At 38.9% G+C, this 20,012-nt stretch overlaps 1 protein-coding gene across 1 annotated transcript in view; it reads left to right on the top strand.

Moving 5' to 3' along the window:
- The window catches only part of IARS2 (isoleucyl-tRNA synthetase 2, mitochondrial), a 54,253-nt gene that overhangs the window by 16,324 nt on the left and 17,917 nt on the right, over window positions 1–20,012 (top strand). The window contains exons 12-16 of the mRNA XM_070734389.1: window positions 651–811; window positions 9,870–9,972; window positions 11,219–11,309; window positions 18,735–18,843; window positions 19,179–19,281. Of these exons, the coding sequence (XP_070590490.1) occupies window positions 651–811; window positions 9,870–9,972; window positions 11,219–11,309; window positions 18,735–18,843; window positions 19,179–19,281 (567 nt within the window). The remainder of the gene's footprint in view (window positions 1–650; window positions 812–9,869; window positions 9,973–11,218; window positions 11,310–18,734; window positions 18,844–19,178; window positions 19,282–20,012) is intronic.

The following is a 20,012-nucleotide window of genomic DNA, read 5'->3' as shown; positions in this document are numbered from 1 at the left end:
CATTCATACCATATTACATTTAACCACTATTATCCACAATCTCTAGAGCTCTCTTTCATTTGTTAAAAATAAACAAAAAGTATGGTCTCCAACTGATAAAAGACTTAACTTCTATCTTAAATGGTCGATTATATGAATCTTATTTCTCCATGCCACTAGGTGGGGTCCTGATTGTTAGTCTGTATGTAATCAAATGAAAGCATAATATCTGTCTGCCTTTCCTGTAAAAGAATGTATAGAAAACTGACAGATTACAAATCACACGGACAATAAGAAGCACTCCTGAAGAATTAAATGGCGTTGGGCTTATTATTATTTTAGCAATGCGTGTGAACGTTGGTTGAATTGTTACATGCATAATATTTGAAATATTTTGAAACAGTGTTTATTTGATTATCAACTTACCATCATTACTTTTCACCACTTTTATTTTACTATAACAATCCACTAAAGCAGTGTTTCCCAACCTTGGCAACTTGAAGATATCTGAACTTCAACTCCCGGAATTCCCCAGCCAGCATTCGCTACAGGCCAGATATCTTCAAGTTGCCAAGGTTGGGAAACACTGCACTAAAGAATAGTGATTCCTCTTCTCCTCTTAACATTTAATCTTTGGTATTTCCCCCATATCATTTCTTTGTCTTTTTCAGGAAGCATTAAAGAAAGTAAAAACTGTCCCGGCCTCAGGAATGAACAGAATGCTAGAAATGTTGGAAAGACGGACCTATTGGTGCATATCAAGGCAGAGGCGCTGGGGAGTCCCCATTCCAGTTTTTTACCATAAGTCAACCGGGGAGCCTTTAATAAACAAGTAAGTATCTCACCAACCTATTTGGAGGGAGGGAAAAATAAGAGTGCAAAAAATATTGTTTTCATTCTTCAACAGAGCAGTAATTTGCCGAGTAAATAGGTGCAGTACTGCACCATTTTTATCATCTGCTATGCATTCATAGAATTGCTTTGGAATGGCTATGGCAGGGGTCAGCAACCTTAAAAACTCCCAAAGAGCCATTTGGATCCATTTCCCACTGGGAGCCACAAAACCTGGATGGAGGTGGCCAACTAGAGATCATTCACTCCCACCTAGTCATATGATACACACCCAGCCACGCCAACCCAGCTGGTCCTTAGGGCATCTCCATCCCTCCCTCTCCCTCTCTTAGGGCATCTCTCTTCCTCCTTCTCCCCTACTCTCCTGCCCCCCCTTTTAGACTCCAGACCGCCAGGCCTATATTTTCCCCATTTATTTATTCCCCCATTTATTGGGGGAAAATCAATTTTTATTTGCCCTGTGTCAGCTCCAGAGCGCATGCACATGCTGGCCATACTGCATGCACATTTGTGGCCTTAGGGAACGCCATTTTGCCCTCTGGGTGCTTCAAGGAAGCTTCCCTGAGACCCCGGAGGCAAAAAAAAAATCACCTAACGGACAAACCGGAAATTTGGAAAAATGCACTTCCAGTTTGCCATTGTACTGTTTTTTGCGCTCTGGAGTGTTCAAGGAAGCTTCCTGAAGCCCCGGAGTGCAAAAAACAGCACAATGAGCAAACCGGAAGTGTGTTTTCTGAAATTCCGGTTTGCCCGTTCTGCTGTTTTTTGCACTCCAGAGCTTTAGGAAGCTTCCCTAAACCCTCCAACGTGCAAAAAAATCCAGCAGAATGGCAAACCAGAAGTGCATTTTCTGAACTTCCAGTTTGCCCGTTTGGGCATTTTTTTGACGTACCAGACTTCAGTAAGGGCTGTGCACATGTGCGGGTATGTGTGCATGCATGGGGGGGGCCGCAGGAAGTGGTGTGGGCACACTCACACACCCCTTTTGACACACGAATGAAAAAAAGGTTTGCCATCATTGGTATAGGGTGTAATCCATTCCAGAGGGTTGGTGTGGGATATAATGCTTTCAGTGTTCTATGTCCATTATTAAAACAAGTGAGGAAGCTTTCATGATATAGTAATTTGAACACACATCTACATTTTATATAACCGAGTGGGTACAAGATGGTGGTATTTCAAAGCAAGTAATTAGTATAGGAGTAAGAAACTAGCTAGCCGAGAACACACTACAATCAGTAGAAAAAGTAGTTTTGTTGCTGTAAGATTGCACAGGTGTGTCTTCATTGGAAACACACACAAAAATCCAAGCTGAAATAAAAGACTGTTTTTATTTCTTAACTGGACAAATATTCCTCAAGCGAAGTATATTATTTATTTGATTGAAATAATGCTATTATTCATAAAGAGTGCAAATCAAAAGTGGGCTTGGGACACTATTGAGAATTATTTTAAACTTGATGGACCCAGAAATACATGTTGACAAGCAAACCTAAATGTTTTGTGTCATTCCCTCTGGTGTTTATGTATGTGCTAAATCATAGGGAGTACGGTGGCCCTTGGCGTGTTGACCAAAGGCGCTGGGCTTGTTGACTAAAATGTTGGAGGTTCAAAATTCAAATACTACATGATGGGGTGAACTCCCATTTTTGCCCCAGGTCCTGCAAACCTCCAATTGGTATCAATTGGAAGGCATGCAAATGCAAGTAGATAAATAGATACCATTTTGGTGGGAAGGTAACAGCATTCTGTGTATCTCTGTCATTTATTTATTTATTTATTTTATTTATTTATTAGATTTGTATGCCGCCCCTCTCCGTAGACTCGGGGTGGCTGACAACAATAACAAGAACAATGTAAGGACAAATCTAATAATTTAAAAAACACTAAAAACCCCATTATTAAAAGCAAACAAACACACAAACATTCCATGTATAAACTGTATGGGCCCGGGGGAGATGTGTCAATTCCCCCATGCCTGACGGCAGAGATGGGTCTTAAGAATTTTACGAAAGGCAAGGAGGGTGGGGGCAGTTCTAATCTCCAGGGGGAGCTGGTTCCAGAGGGTCGGGGCCGCCACAGAGAAGGCTCTTCTGGGTCCCGCCAAACGACATTGTTTAGTCGACGGGACCCGGAGAAGGCCAACTCTGTGGGACCTAACCGGTCGCTGGGATTCGTGCGGCAGAAGGCGGTCCCGGAGGTATTCTGGTCCGATGCCATGAAGGGCTTTATAGTCATGCCTGCCACGTAACCTCAGAAGCATCTTCAGACAATGCTAGCTAGCTCCCTCATTAGGAAAGGGACACGAGCACTTTCACCTAGAGTTGGAGATGATGAACAGGGGAAACCTTTACCTTTTTAAGAGTCTGTCCTATTGATTGCATGTAGCAAAGGGCTTGCTCGTTTTTCCGCTTGCTATAACTATCCTTGCAGCAACTGTTAGTGATGTTGAGAATGAGACAGGAGAGGTATGTAATGCATAGTTCATGAGGCTGCTTTTGTTAAGTAAAGGAGACACAGTGTCTCTTTTTATACCAGAATCAGAGCTGCTGAACCATTTTTTTGCTTTTGCTGTAAATCCTCCTTATCTCAAGCAGTGGGGTCCAGCTTTGGCCTAACTCTTAATCTCCTTGATTAGCATTCTAGGAATCCATTTATTTCTTTGTAGTGCTTGATCATTCCCTCACCACTGTCTCACCTACCCACAATAATTCCCTCACCACTGTCAAACCATTCACTAAGGCTACATTACTATTACTCTTAGTGTTATCATCGTTCCTATCACCCATCTCCTCCCACTTATGGCTGTATGACTGTAACTTGTTCCTTTTATCCTTACGATTTATATTAATATTGATAGCTTCCTGACTGCTTATTTGAACCCTATGGCAATCATTAAGTGTTGTGCCTCATGATTCTTGACCAAGGTATCTTTTCTTTTATGTACACTGAGAGCCTATGCACCAAAGACAAATTCCCTGTGTGTCCAATCACACTTGGCCAATAAAGAATTCTATTCTATTCTATCATAGTAAAAACAATTTTCTACTTCTATTTGTAAACCTAAATCCAGGGTTTCTTGAAATCCAGAACAATTAATAGTGCCCTCTGTTGGTGAGTTTACAACTGCAGTATTGGTGTTGCATGGAGAAATACATTTAATAGTAATTTAAAATTAAAGAAGGGATACAAAAATTCGCATCCTTTTGCATTCCTCCCCAAGTGAGTGAGGAGGAAAATTTGCAATCAGAGACTCCTTTTTTGACTTTGGGGGAGAAGATTAAACAACAAAACGGGTATATTTAGTCTTGCAGGCGCTTAAGCCATTCATCATATTACCCATGAAAAGCCTGGAAACACTTCAAGGCCCCCACCTTCCTTGTCTTTCGCAAGTTACTCAAGACCCACCTATATCGCCAGGCATGGGGGAATTAAGACATCTCCCCCAGGCTTTCTTATATTTTATGTTTGGTATGTATGTGTTGTATGGTTTTTAAATTGTTGGGTTTTTTTAATATAATGTTATTATTAGATTTGTTCCATTGTTATACTGTTTTTATTATTGTTGTGAGCCGCCCCGAGTCTTCGGAGAGTGGCGGCATACAAATCTAATAAATTGAATTGAATTGAATTGAATTGACTTCCAAAAGAATTCTGATCTTACCACATTTGAAATATGACTGTTGAAATGTTATGCAAAATATGGTACATCTCCAGATCTAACAAGTTGCAAACTCAAAAGACTAATTTTTACTGCTTTACACATAGAAAATCTATGTCGTGTGACTCGTTCAATGTGTGATTGTTCTGGAAAAGCTGTGTATATTACATATACCATTGCTGTCTTTTTTCAGAGAAAAATATAGATAGAAGCAAATGTAGTTCAAAAACTGTAAAAGGTGGGTTGGGGAGATGAAATATAAAAGAGGAATGGACAGATTGATTGCTATGAGAAGAGGAACCAACTATGGTATGGATTTCTTTGTTGTGCAAAGTGTTCTATACAAGGTTTTCTATACATTGGAGTCAGAAAAAAATGTTAATAGTGGTAGAGAGACTGCAGATTTGTCTGTGATGGTCCAGGAGGGAGCATATATTCTTCTGGGTAAAAATAGTGGGTTTTTAAAAAAATTGTAGCAAAAATATGTTTCTCATCTTATTTTTAATTTTTTTTTAGTTTTTCTCCCCATCAGAGTAGTACTGCTACCAAACTGCAGGCTTGTGTAATCTTATATGTAACATGTGCCACTAATCTGAAACGAAACTTCAGACAATTAAAACTTGGACAAAATACTTGCCAATAAAGCAGCTTTTTCTCTATGGCAAACTAATGTTACCTCACCATATGGAAAAGATACAAAAACGAAGGCTGTAATATTTATGTCATGGGGCTCTTGGCTTGGAATGATAATGGGAGACATAATTCTCATTGTACATTTATTTATGTTTATATATCAATTTCTAAAATACTTCCTAGAATAACCCCTAGGTAATATACAGTATTAAAAAGGACAACATCATTCCATTTAATAAAACAATACCAGTAAAAACCTTCCAGAAGGTAAATGTTAACAAACCCTGCAGTATCCCATGATGGCAGGGTGTCCAGCAAACCTTGAAAATAGGGAAATCAGGGAATTATCAGGGAAATCGGCAGTTCGGGAATTATCAGGGAATTCGTGAAAAAAATGGAATAAATCGGGGGGGGGGGGGGAAACAAACTATTAAAATGTTTAAAAGTCATGGGGAAATTATGTTTAAAAAAACGGATCGTGCTACCTGGCATAATCAAGAAAAAATCAGCATAACTGTGGCAACAACTGACTTCCACAGTACCGATATTTCTCCACGGTTTAGCCGTTTGGTATGATGTCATCTACGGCCGCGCCTTAACTAGATCGCAAGTTCCAGGGAAATATGTCAGGGAAATATCAGGGAATTTCAAAATGCTTTCCCCCTGGACACCCTGGATCTGTATTGAATGAAATAAAAGTTCTGGCAAAAGGAGCCTTTAAAATCTATTGGAAGATGGGGTGGGAGCAGAGGATAATAAAGTTTTGGGGATTCTAAAAACTGTTCATTCTAGCGGTTCAAATCTGATGTTTGATCATTCAGTAATGGTGGGGGGGGAGAGCGACTAGGTGTTATTGGTCTAGATGTTATTGGTTGTATTGAACCTTCCAACACAACCTAGTCCTAATCTCATAGCCTGCCGGGCTTGTTCAGAAAAAAAAAAGAAAAGAAGAGGATACGTCAGAGGATACGTTTCTATGAGAAAAGCTTTCCCATTTGTTCATGATTGAGGTGCTCAGGGTTGGCTGACTGCAAAGGGGATGGGAAAGATTGTTTTTTGAGCTGGGGTTAATTGATGAAAGGAGAAATTATGTTTGTCAGTGTTTTACGCATTATTAGAGCCCACCGGTTGAGAGTAAGAGACTTGTTTGTTCCTCAGTGCCTAGTTATAAAAGAATTTTGAGACATATCTTTTTTTAAAAAATAAATAAATATGGTTTTCTGGAAGCTTTTGTCTCATTGGTTTGCTTGTATAAACTGCCAGGGTTCTGATTTTAGACACACCTTATAATTTGCCCTGGTATGGCGCCTTAAACTCCTCCTTGAGCAAATATTCTGCAACAGATAAGGGAGACCTTTCTAAGAGCAGAGTTGAATAAAAAAATTAACCAGGGTTCACAGGGAGAGCAATTTTCAGTGAACCACCCAGTGCTGGGAAGTCATTACAGTTCTCACCAATTCCTACTGGAATTAGTGGCTTTGATCTAGTTTATTAGGTTCTTTCCCCAGCACTTTTAGTAGGATCATCTACATAAGATAATTAGACTATTGAAAAAAATGTGCTCTTGTGCTCTATATATTTTTTTAAAAACGAGTGAATTGAGAGGTTTGAAAACTAAAGAATAATAGATTTTATACGATTGAATAGATGTTGCTTTTGGTGAAGAAATTCCAGGATAATGATAATAAAATACAGATAAGTCTCCCTGTCCCAGATAAATCCTTTTTCAGACCATGAAATCACAATGAGCCAAATTCTGTTAGAGTTTTTTAATCCAGAGAAGTTTTGAAAGAATGGCTATGCTTTATCCACGTTAAACCATTCTTCTGTTGGGTTTTAACATTGCATGTACTAACTTTAGTTAATGTGAATATGTTTAAGCGCCTAAAGTCATTCAGTCCATCACTTTATCACTGGTAATTGAACAACAGACTAGAATTCAGTGGGACAAAATTAAATGGACAGCATAAATCTTATAAGTACAGCAACTCAGTACAAATCCTGAATGTACTGTCCTGCTAATATGTTTGCCCATTTATACAATTTAAATAAAACACAGGCCTTTTTAGAGAACCCTTTAAACTGCCAGAGGAAAATTACATCTTTTCATAATTTCTTCAGAGAGAAAATAAACACAAGTTATGGAGGCAGCATTTAATTTTTAATTTTTGATTTAAACTGCAAGCCATATCAATACACTAGAAGGATAAGTCATTAAAAAACGAAGAGGACTTTTGTTTTTAAAATTAACTTTCTTCATTGATATTGATTCATGCACTTAAACACAGAAACACATGTTCCTTGTAGAATAGTGAACATGCAGAGTATTGGCCTACAGAAATGACAGGCAGATTTACATAGCACAGTCTGTCAAATCATAGGTCATTACCCTAGATCTCATTTCAGGTTAGAAACATTGATCGAGTCTTCCAGAGCTCTTTTGCTGAATATATGGTTCTTTAACTAAAATAACCAGAAGACCAGCGTTACTACAAAAAAAAAGATGCTCAGAAAGGGAAAAAAAACCCACAAATGTTACCAGTAGAGGTGGTCCTTAGGTAAAAACATAGTTGTCATAACAAATTTGGTTGAATTTACTTCTTCAGTCATAGATCAGTGGCTTTCAAAAGTAACACCACCTCCACTGGAAAGAGGCTTATTCCACATGGAGTTGCTGTTACACTTGATAACACTGTTTACGATCCATTAGTTATCTGCCATTCTGAGCCTAAATGGGGAAAGGAAATTACCTTTCTTTCATTCTATTGCAATTTGGTACTTTCTCCCCTACGGATACCCAAAATGAATGTTGTGAGAGTGTAAATTGGAATAAACAGCAGCAGGTGTCAGTTGTCCAACAAAGGCTCTGTAAAAATAAGGGAAACTGAGTTTGAATATAGATAAGTCTTTCTAAAGAAAACAGCCCTCTGATATTGTAATTGAGGACATGACATTTTTAGTTTAAAAACATTAAACTGATTAGAACAGATGTAAGTTTAGGGATGGAACATATCTTTGAAATTAAAACGCTGATTGTGAAGGTCTTACATATAAAGCTCAATGCAATAATTTATTTAACTGTCTTAATCTAATGATGCTATAGGTCTTAAATGTTTTCAGCTTTAAATAGAAAATATCATGGATTGGCATAGACAAATCCTGAATAATTCTGAATAAATTTAAGAACATTCGTGGTAAGAAATAATAAATTATATAGAAAACCTGTAATTAGTATAAATATTTGTGTTGGTGTGACTCGCGGTTAATCGGAACTATTTTATTCGCTAAATCAGCTTCTTTCTTCAAGCTCCAGCTTAACTTGAAAAGCAGGTTTAAGATGTGTTAAGATTTTCTAAATTGCTGCAAGTTACTGCCCTTTGCTTAAAAAAAAGGAATACCTTAAATCAGCTTGCATCGTCTAATCCTTCAACATATATTACGATCACAGTGATCCAGAATACAACTACATTTTATAAATGGGCAATATCACGATTCTTAACTAGTTTGAAAAATCAGCTGCATCTTACGTAAAAAAAGAAGTTACCTGGGACACCACGCTGTTAAGAGGAGCAAGGATGGTCAGCATCTGTTTCTCTCCACACCTGAGAAATATCTGAATGCTGCTTAATTTCCCACTAAATAAGCATTCGGCGGAATCAATATCAAGATTCAAAATGATTGGTTGGCGTCATGGTAGCGTGAATTGCTCTGTGGATTTCCAGAGTAGAAACCGAGAGAATGACACGTAATATGAGTTCTGCCCAATGTGGCGTAGGAGTGTAGGGCAAAGTTTTACAGCAGGGCTCCCGTTGCTTACACTTTGAATTATGGTTCTCAAACTGAAGCCTGCCATTTGAAGAGTGATAAGTCGTTATTTGAGGAAGGTGTTGAATGTACATGCAGAGAGAACTTTTAACTTAAGATTGTTGAGGGTTTTTTTTAATATACATTGTACAGTTGAGAACAGGGAAACAAACATATACAGTATCTGATATTTGTAACCATTTTGGCAAGAGCCACAGGAATGGCCTCAAAGAGAAAACAAACAGAGGAAGGAAAATACATTAGATTAATACTGTACATTACATTTCCTTGGAGGTCTAAAGTTTTACAAAACCATAGCAAAATTATTGATTTTATAAGAAGCAAGAACAGTTAACTATCAATGATTATAGTTTGTTTGTGTGTGTATGTATATATAGCTTAGATTTATATTTAAATGTAAAATCGCTGTGAAGTGGCATATAAATCTAAATACTATCACTATTGCTATATTTATTATGATTTTATTTTTATTATAACTATATCAAGCATATTATAAAAACTTTCTTGTAGTTTATGATATAAGAATCTTTGGAGACTTATCTTATTTTATATAGTATGTTAATTCTAATTTCAATAACTACATCTTACAAACCCCTCGTCATACAAACTTTTCGAGATACGAACCCGGTGTTTAAGATTTTTTTGCCTCTTCTTCCGAACTATTTTCAATTTACGAACCCCCCGCCGCCGCTGGGATGCCCCACCTCTGGACCTTCCATTGCTATTTCTTTCAGTCCTTTCATTGTTTATCTGAGATACTGTAGATTGCCCATAATGCATTTAGGAAATTGTTTATTTGTAATTTATATATGAAAACCTCTAGTGGTTCCTGGTTTTTCCAATTAAATGTCATCCTACAGAACACAGATTAATAATTTCTTGTCTTTCTATCACTGGTTCTCTTTTTTTTTCCTTGCAGAAAAAGTACTGAGAATGTTATTAAACTAGTGGAGCAACATGGCAGTGATGCCTGGTGGACCCTTCCCATTGAACAGCTTCTTCCCAAAGAAGCTCTGGCAAAGGTAATTTAGAGATAATGGAAAGCCCTCTATGAAGATCTATGCTATGAAGACTACTATGACGGCTATTCTTCAACTATGAAGAATAGCTGAAATCTGGAATTAAGGGGCAGGATTCAGGTAATCCAAAGGCCTGGCAAATCAAGGGTTAACCTGGATCTGACCTGTTGTAGTGGCCTAGTCTACTGTAAGTGATGCTGCTGTAAGGTTCTGGGGATTTTACAACAAGTATACCTGTATGGTTCTAAAGTATATAGGGTGAAAATTATTTCCCACATCTACCCAAAAGGTGTATCATGAAGCAGCAGAGATTTAAAGCAATGTCATAAGCACCTTATGTATATACGTGCAGAATGCAGCTGCGAGAGCAATCATGGGCTTTCCCAAATATGCCCATGTTACACCAACACTTCACAGTCTGCATTGGTTGCCGATCGGTTTCCGGTCACAATTCAAAGTGTTGGTTATGACCTATAAAGCCCTTCATGGCACCAGACCAGATTACCTCAGGGCCCGCCTTCTGCTGCACGAATCCCAGCGACCAGTCAGGTCTTCTCCGGGTCCCGTCAACTAAACAATGCCGCTTGGCGGGACCCAGGGGAAGAGCCTTCTCTGTGATGGCCCCGGCCCTCTGGGACCAACTCCCCCCAGAGATTAGAATTGCCCCCACCCTCCTTGCCTTTCGTAAGCTACTTAAAACCCACCTCTGCCGCCAGGCATGGGGGAATTAAGATTCCTTTTCCCCCTAGGCCTTTACAATTTTATGCATGGTATGTTTGTATGTATGTTTGGTTTTTTATATTAAGGGGGTTTTAATTCATTTTTAGTATTGTGTTACTATTGTACACTGTTTTATGATTGCTGTTAGCTGCCCCGAGTCTTCGGAGAGGGGCGGCATATAAATCCAATAAATACAAATACAAATACAAAGTTACAATCAGATGAAAACGTTATGTAATCAAGTGAAACAGACTACACTCCAAGAAGGCTTATTATATAATTTGGTAGCTTTTCAGATGCCAAAATAGGATAGTCTCTTGTAACAAAAACAACAACATGGATTCATTTTTCTAATGTGCATACAAATTAACATGCAAAATAGAGAAATATTCTCTTATTCATCTTGCCATTAAGAAAATTGATGATTATGCTGTTACTGATCCTTTGGTGCAGAAATTGGAATGGAAGAATTCAAGTTGTCCTTATTTTCGTAATTCATATATTTTTAACCCATATATTTTAAAATCAGGATGCTAATGATATCCAGGAATATGTACAAGGACAAGATGTGTTGGATATTTGGTTTGACAGTGGAACATCTTGGGCTCATGTTTTAGAAGGTAAGTTCTAAATTCAAAATATCTCAGAATTGCCTGGTAAACTTTAAACATAACTGGGCTTGCATTTCATGAAGGAACTATAGAATCAGAATCAGAGAAGTGGAAGAGATATTAGAGGTCATGTGCTTTGCGAAGAATCCACTGGATTATCTCCAAGCTGGAAATATATCTACACCTGGAGAGTGACAATTTAGAGAAAGGTGTTTTTAAGATGACAATGTGTTACTCAACTTTCATGTAGCACAATGAATTTTTAAAATGCAATAAGAATATAGGGAAGACTTAGTAATTGTAAGCATATATAATACAAATCAAGGGATATGGTGGTTGAGGGGCTAAGATGCTGAGCTTGTTGATCACAAGGTCATTGGTTCAGCAGTTAAAATTCCTAGCTCCACATAACGGAGTGAGCTCTTGTTATTTGTCCCACCTTCTGCCAACCTAACAATTCGAAAGCATGTAAATAATGCAAGTAGGGAAATAGGCACCACTTTGGTGGGAAGGTAACGGCACTCCATGTGCCTTTGGCATTTAGGTTTGCCAGCCACATGATCACCAAGATATCTTCGGATAGCGCTGGCTCTTTGGCTTTGAAACAGAGATAAGCACCGCCCCCTAGAGTCAGGAACAACTAGCACGCATGTACAGGGGAAACTACCTATAATGGAGATCATGGGGGTAGGTATCTTCTAGTTTATCACTTCTCATTTATGTAAAACAATTTGTACAACTAATTTTATAACAATCCAGAGATTTCTAGCAGAATGGTAGGAAGCTCCTATGCAGTTTGAAATCAATTTAGTGTAGGACATCAACTGCTTTTGAACTTTAAACCAAGAGTACACAAATGTTTGATAGCAATCTTGTTGAATTGTAAAACAAGTTGGCCCTGGATTATTTCCTTGAAACTCAGGGAAGCAATAGTATCAAGAACGATTTTATCTAAGGATTTCTTGCACTTTGAGTTGAAATTATTAAGCTGTGTAAAATTCACTATCACTTACTTAAAGTTGTAAAGTTCTTACCATATTCTGAGAAATAAAAAAATATGAAACTGGAGGTACTAAGCATGAAAGGTTTTAGAATAGAATTCTTTATTGACCAAGTGTGATTGGACACACAAGGAATTTGTCTTTGGTGCATATGCTGTCAGTATATATATAAAAGAAAATATATATTTGTCAAGAATCATGAGTTACAACACTTAATGATAGTCATACGGGTCAAATAAGCAATCAGGAAGCAATCAATATTACTAAAAAAATCTTAAGGATACAAGCTACAAGTTACAGTCATGCAATCATATGTGGGAGAAGATGGGAGATAGGAATGATGAGAAAAAATTAGTAGCAATAGTAGTGCAGACTTTGACACTGTTGAGGGAATTATTTGTTTAGCAGAGTGATGGCATTTGGGAAACAACTGTTCTTGTGTCTAATTGTCTTGGAGTGTGGTGCTCTATGGCAACATTTTGAGGGTAGGAGCTGAAACAGTTTATGTCCTGGATGCGAGGGTTCAGTAAATATTTTCCCCGCCCTCTTTTTGATTCATGCAGTATACAGGTTCTCAATGGAAGACAGGTTGGCAGCAATTGGACATTTATTTTTCCTTTCTTGTACCTATTACTTAAGCAGATTTAGTAGCCAAGTGATAACCACTTAAAAGCTCTGATAGTCTTCTCTAGCCATGAGAGGCAGTGACTGATCATTGTCTGATCATGCAGCAGCATTTAGCCCAGCTCTGTACTAAAAGTCCCTGCTCTATAGGTATTTGCTTCCCAGCCATGCCAGAAAATTTATCTACTTATTTCAACTAATGATTTGGGTTTCTATAAATTCCTCTTTCATTTACAAACAAAATAAAATCATTGGAATGAAAGATTACCCATGTTTGAGTCTGCCCATGTCACACTAACACTCCACAGTCTGCATTGGTTGCTGATCAGTTTCTGGTCACAATTCAAAGTGTTGGTTATAAAGCCCTTCTTGGCACCGGACCAGATTATCTCCGGGACTGCCTTCTGCCGCACAAATCCCAGCGACCAGTTAGGTCCCACAGAGTGGGCCTTCTCCGAGTCCCGTCAACTAAACAATGTTGGTTGGCGGGATCCAGGGGAAGAGCCTTCTCTGTGGCGGCCCCAGCCCTCTGGAACCAACTCCCCCCAGAGATTAGAATTGCCCCCACCCTCCTTGCCTTTTGTAAGCTCCTTAAAACCCACCTCTGCCGTCAGGTATGGGGGAACTGAGATATTCTTTCCCCCTAGGCCTCTACAATTTATGCATGGTATGTTTGTATGTATGTTTCGTTTTATAATAAGGGTTTTTTAGTTGTTTTAGTATTGGATTGTTATATGCTGTTTTTATTCCTGTTGTTAGCTGCCCCAAGTCCACGGAGAGGGGCAGCATACAAATCCAATAAATAAATAAAATAAATAAATAAATTATGAGATTAAGTTATATATTCCTGGTCCTAAGCCTATGGCTTCTCCTGTTAAATGTGTGCTTTTTAGGAGAATAATAGGGAGATATGCAGACAATTCCATCAGTCATATTTTTTTTCATGCCACTGTGGCCTTGTTCAGTCATTCAGACATTCTCTCTTCAGACTCCATGTGTTCAACTGGAAGTTTGGTGGAATACAAATAATACAAATAATAATAATACAAAGCCGAGGTGGCGCAGTGGGTAGAGTGCAGTACTGCAGGCCACTAAAGCTGACTGCTAGATCTGCAGGTCAGCGGTTCAAATCTCATCACCGGCTCAAGGTTGACTCAGCCTTCCATCCTTCCGAGGTGGGTAAAATGAGGACCCAGATTGTGGGGGCAATATGCTGGCTCTGTTAAAAAGTGCTATTGCTAACATGTTGTAAGCCGCCCTGAATCTAAGGAGAAGGGTGGCATAAAAAAATCGAATACATACATGCATGCATGCATGCATGCATGCATGCATACATACATACATACATACTCACTCACTCAGTATGACTGGAACTCTGCTTTACTAAGTCCAAGCTAATGCAGAGAGGTATACTTTCAGCCAAGCCAATTTAAGTCCACTTCCCATTCAGACTTTCAGAAATGTGGCAGCAGGCAGTAAAGTTACTATTCATTATTCCATTTTAATGTCCTCCATGTATCCAACTAAAGCCAAGGTCAAATCAGGCTATAAGATGCTCTGTTTCAGGTCCAGGAGTAACTGTGAAGGTGTAACAGAAACCTGTTAGGTTGCAAAGCAAAGTAATGAAACTGTTGTCCTGTTGCTGGGACCACAGTGTTACTTCAAAGGATATTTTTCTTGATGTTCAATCAAGATCAATGCACACACAATCATTTGTGTATATGCATGAAATGGACTTAGAATTGATTTAGTAGTTGGAATGTATTGTATACAGTTGGGCTAAGGTGGGCTTTGTTGCAAAACAACCAGCTGCTTTTGATCTGTCTACCTGTACAAAAGTTACAAACTGCTATTTTAATGCAAGATTCGGAGCTACTAAAACATCATAATTTGAATTCTTCCTGCACAATTAGTCCAAGTCTCTAGTTAAAAATGGAGAAGCCAATGTAGCATCAGATAAAAAAAATATGTGACCATCAATATCATTTTTGAGAACTCATAAATGTAGCAGCCTAATTCCCTGCGAAGCTATCTACTAATGTTTAACTAAAACAATACTGTTTTATAATGCTGACAGGGTATTTAAAGGAAAAGGCCTAGATAATTTTACTTGCAATTAAAACACACCATGTTTAATCTATGGGTTAAAGTCTCTTATCAAAGATACACAGTACATTGCTCAAATAAAAACAGAAAAGGATTTTAAGGACCTATGCCCTCTAACTGTAAATAATAACCCTAATTAAAGCTTTATCAATTGTTAAAGCTCATGATCTATGATAAACTGTTAAATGTTTGTGGGAGAAGAATGTAACATCTAAGCTAACCAGTAAATTATATGCAATTTTAAAAAATCATTCTCAATTTGTATAAGATTTTTCAATCTCAGATGGTAAGAATAGACATTGAATCCAGTATTTTGGAAGCAGAAATAGTGTAAAGTTTTCATAACAATGACTGGGTGAATTCATTATTTGAATTTATCAAGAAATAAATATGACAGAAACATAGAAGATTGACAGTAGAAAAAGACCTCATGGTCCATCTAGTCTGCCCTTATACTATTTCCTGTATTTTATCATAGGATGGATATATGTTTATCCCAGGCATGTTTAAATTCAGTTACTGTGGATTTACCAACCACGTCTGCTTGAAGTTTGTTCCAAGCATCTACTATTCTTTCAGTAAAATGGTATTTTCTCACGTTACTTCTAATCTTTCCCCCAACTAACCTCAGATTGTGCCTCCTTGCTCTTGTGTTCACTTTCCTATGAAAAACACTTCTCTCCTGAACCTTATTTAACCCTTTAACATATTTAAATGTTTCGATCATGTCCCCCCTTTTCCTTCTGTCCTCCAGACTATACAGATTGAGCTCATTAAGTCTTTCCTGATAAGTTTTATGTTTAAGACCTTCCACCATTCTTGTAGCCCGTCTTTGGACCGGTTCAATTTTATCAATATCTTTTTGTAGGTGAGGTCTCCAGAACTAGACAGAGAACAAACATAAACATGACAGAGAACAAACATAAAGAATCACATACTTGACAGATTCTTTATATTATTATTCACTAAATCAATATATCCATTAAAAATAAATAATATACTGTTCTTAATTATCTTACAGTTCATAATTGCTTAAAACAATATTTTTTCTTATCCATCAGTGGATTGCATCTCATTACCCTATGTCAGAATTATTACCAGTGTAATTGTGTTAGTAATACATCATGTTTAAAAATCATTAATATGGTCAGGTGACTTACAAATTATGATTGAGAAGAAAAAAAATATTCCTTTTAATATTTAGTATTCCTCATAACACTGATTCAGAATTTTTATTAATAAATAATTTTTAACACAAGAAATGTGCTAGTTTAACACAAGAAATGTGCTAGTTACAGCTAGATCTAAATACAGTAATACCTCATCTTACGAACGTCTTATGTAAGGCGAAAAGTTCGTAAGACGAAACAATGTTTCCCATAGGAAACAATGTAAAAGCAATTAATGCGTGCAAGGGGGGGGGGGAAATAGCAAAATGGCGCTCCGTTGGGTGCCACCGCCCGGCTGTCACCTTTTAAAACAGCCGGGGGGGATTCTCAGCGTTCTCCTGAACCCGAACCTTTCGGGTTCGGGAGGCCGCCAAGAAGCGCCGCCACCCAGCTGTCACCTTCTAAAACAGCTGGGGGGCTTCTCGGCGTTCTCCCGAACACCAAACCCGGAAGTTCGGGTTCCGGAGGCCACCGAGAAGCGCCCGGCTGTTTCAGAAGGTTACGTCTTCGTGACATCAAAGCTCCACCCATGGAATCCCCTATTGGGATTCCCCACCTCCATTTCAGCCTCCAGATCGGCCGAAAACACCGCTGCCAGTCGCAAAAACGGCACTCCGCCCGGCTGTCACCTTTTAAAACAGCCGGGGGGTTTCTCGGCGTTCTCCCAAACCCAAACTTTTCGGGTTCGGGAGGCCGCCGAGAAGTGCCGCCCCCCGGCTGTCACCATTTGAAATAGCCGGGCGCTTCTCGGCGGCCTCCCGAACCCAAACTTCCGGGTTCGGCGTTCAGGAGAATGCCGAGGAGCCCCCCGGCTGTTTCAGAAGGTGACAGCCGGGGGGCGGTGCTTCTCGGCGGCCTCCTGAACCCAAAAAGTTTGGGTTCGGGTTCAGGAGAACGCCGAGAAGCCCCCCGGCTGTTTTAAAAGGTGACAGCCAGGCGGCGGCACCCAGCGGAGCGCCATTTTGCGATCTGCGGTGGGTTCGTAAGCCGGAAAAAGTTCGTAACAAGAGGCAAAAAATTTCGGAACCCCAGGTTCGTATCTCGAGATGTTCGAATCACGAGGGGTTCGTATCACGAGGTACCACTATATATACATTTTTGTCAAAGTAATTGAAGTGTTAGAGGGAAAGGCAGTCTTACAACTTTATATGGAATTTCTTTTCTAGCACTTCAGTGTACACTAGCTGCACTTTTCAAAGGTTCTTTCTGCTTTCCTTCTATTATATTCACAGGCATAAGCTACATTGATCTGGCAAGTCAATAACATAGCATAATTGCTAGCTGTCAGAGTCTATAAATTAGGTTTGCCTAAAAATTTAAAATTTAATTTTTTTAAATTTTGTTTTAAAAAAGAAAGAAAAAAGAAATTAAATCCATTATAAACACTTCAGAATTGCCATTTAAGTAACAAAGAGTACTACAGTGGTACCTCGAGATACGAGTTTAATTCGTTCCGGACCTGGGCTCTTAAGTCGAGCAGCTCTTATCTCGAACGACTTTTCCCCATAGGAATTAATGTAAATAATTTTAATTGGTTCCAGCCCTCAAAAAACTCACAAAGTTAGTCTAAATTATGCAGAAAGACATGTTTTTAATGAAGAAATGTACATGTACATATAAATGAATAATGAAGTTTCTTTCACTTAACTTGTAAACTTTCTTAAACTTTTAAATTTACATATGTTCAACTTCTCTGCCACCCAATCCTGTAGGACAGAGGTCCCCAACCCTTTTTGCACCAGGGACCGGCTTTAAGCGATCAAGAGAGGAATGGGTGAATGAATGGACGGAGGGTGGGAAGGAAGGAAGGAAAGAGGGAAGGGACAGGAACAGAGGAAGGAAGCAAGGAAACTTATGAAAGGGGAGAGTAAGAGAGGAATGAGTGAAGGGAGAGAGGGAGGGAAGAAGGTGGGAAGGAGAAAGAAAAGAAGAAATAGAGGAAGGGAAGGTAAAAGAGAGAAAGAAAAAGAGCAAGAAAGAAAGAAAGAAAGGGGGAAGGGACAGGAACAGAGGAAGGAAGCAAGGAAACTTATGAAAGGGGAGAGTAAGAGAGGAATGAGTGAAAGGAGGGAGGGAGGGAAGAAGGTGGGAAGGAGAAAGAAAAGAAGAAATAGAGGAAGGGAAGGTAAAAGAGAGAAAGAAAAAGAGCAAGAAAGAAAGCTGCAAGCACCCCCCCCCCCGAGCCCCCCAGGCCGGCTGCAACCTTTTAAAACACGCGCGCCGCTTCGCAGCTGTCTCCTGAAGCCGAACGCGGAAGTTAGCGTTTGGCTTCAGGAGACAGCTCCTTGGCGCTTGTATCTCGAATTTGGGCTTGTAAGTAGAACAAAAATATCTCTCCCCTCCCAGCTCTTATCTCGAGTTGCTCTTAAGTAGAGCAGCTCTTATGTCGGGGTTCCACTGTATACATTTTTTAAAAATATACTTTTTATAAATGTTGTCTTATTTCCACTCCATCTGATTCAACGCCGAAGTAAGTCAATACTCAGAATGGTTAAGAATCTCAATTACAAATACTACACTGGTTGTGTTTTTAGATGCAGGTGAAAGAGCTGATGTATACTTGGAAGGAAAAGACCAGCTTGGAGGTTGGTTCCAATCTTCCCTCTTGATTAGCGTAGCAACACGAAAAAAGGCACCTTATAGGTAAGTTGGTGGATGAGTTTCTGGGGCAGTTATGGTAATATACACTGGCTTTTAAGAATAGCGATAGCAAATTTATAGTGCTTTACCACCTATGTAAGTGGTTTACAGAGACAGCATATTGTCTCCAATAATTTGGGTCCTCATTTTACCTACCTCGGAAGGATGGGAGGCTGTGTCAACTTTGGGCCAGGTGAGATTTGAATTGCCAAATCACAGGCAGATAGATGTAACCTGCAGTACTGTACCCTAACCACGGCGCCAACATGGCTCTTTGAATGTATGTATGTATAACAATCTAAAGAAAGCATTGGATTACCAAGAGGTCTTTCTTTTAGGACTCTTATTATTCATGGATTCACTGTCGGTGAAAAAGGAGAAAAGATGTCTAAATCCATCGGCAATGTGGTTGATCCAGATGTTGTTATCAATGGAGGCAGTGTAAGTACCGTAATTACATAGTTCTGCTTGCCATCTGGAAATGCAGTTTATGGGTTCCTCGGAGTAATTTGGGTTCAGTTATTTCCTTCCCGAAAATACCTTTTTGCCATTAAATCCTGGCCCGATTCACTCATTATTATTGGCAAAATAGTAATTTGGGCAGCTCAATATATTTTCTAACATTAATAGCAGAGTTACCATTGTAAAGACTGCAAAATTCCATCAAGCCACCAGATGGCAGCATGGCGCTACACTTTTTGACATCAACACCTGCTTTTTGCCATCTCATGGTCATGCAGATTTTTGCAATTCAGAAAAAATAGCCACATGAATAGTCTTAGTATGCCTTGAAAGCAGCATACAACAGAACATTGGTTTTGGTACTTTAAAATATGGATGGTGCATTTAACATAGTTTATTAACCTCAGAAGCCTTTGATTTTGCTCTCATGGCCATACGGGGAAAGTCCAAAGTTCCTGATGAAAAGATAAAGTCCAGCTCCACATATCCCTTGAGTTAGATTATTTTACTGGCAAACTTCCCTGTATGTCCTCAAACAATCATTTGTTCATAGACCTGAGAGCATCAGCCATAGAAACCAATAGTAATAAAAGTGAACAGTTTTATTGCTGCTCAGTTTGCTTACGAGTGGTTGCTTTGTGGGGAAGAGAAGCTGCCAGGCCTGATGACTTTAACCTTAGCTGGAGTTTTTTTATTTAGCCGGGTGTAGA

This window comes from Erythrolamprus reginae, chromosome 1 (assembly GCF_031021105.1).
Source record: "Erythrolamprus reginae isolate rEryReg1 chromosome 1, rEryReg1.hap1, whole genome shotgun sequence".
NCBI classification, from domain to species: domain Eukaryota; kingdom Metazoa; phylum Chordata; class Lepidosauria; order Squamata; family Dipsadidae; genus Erythrolamprus; species Erythrolamprus reginae.
This window is presented reverse-complemented; position numbering and strand designations above follow the sequence as displayed.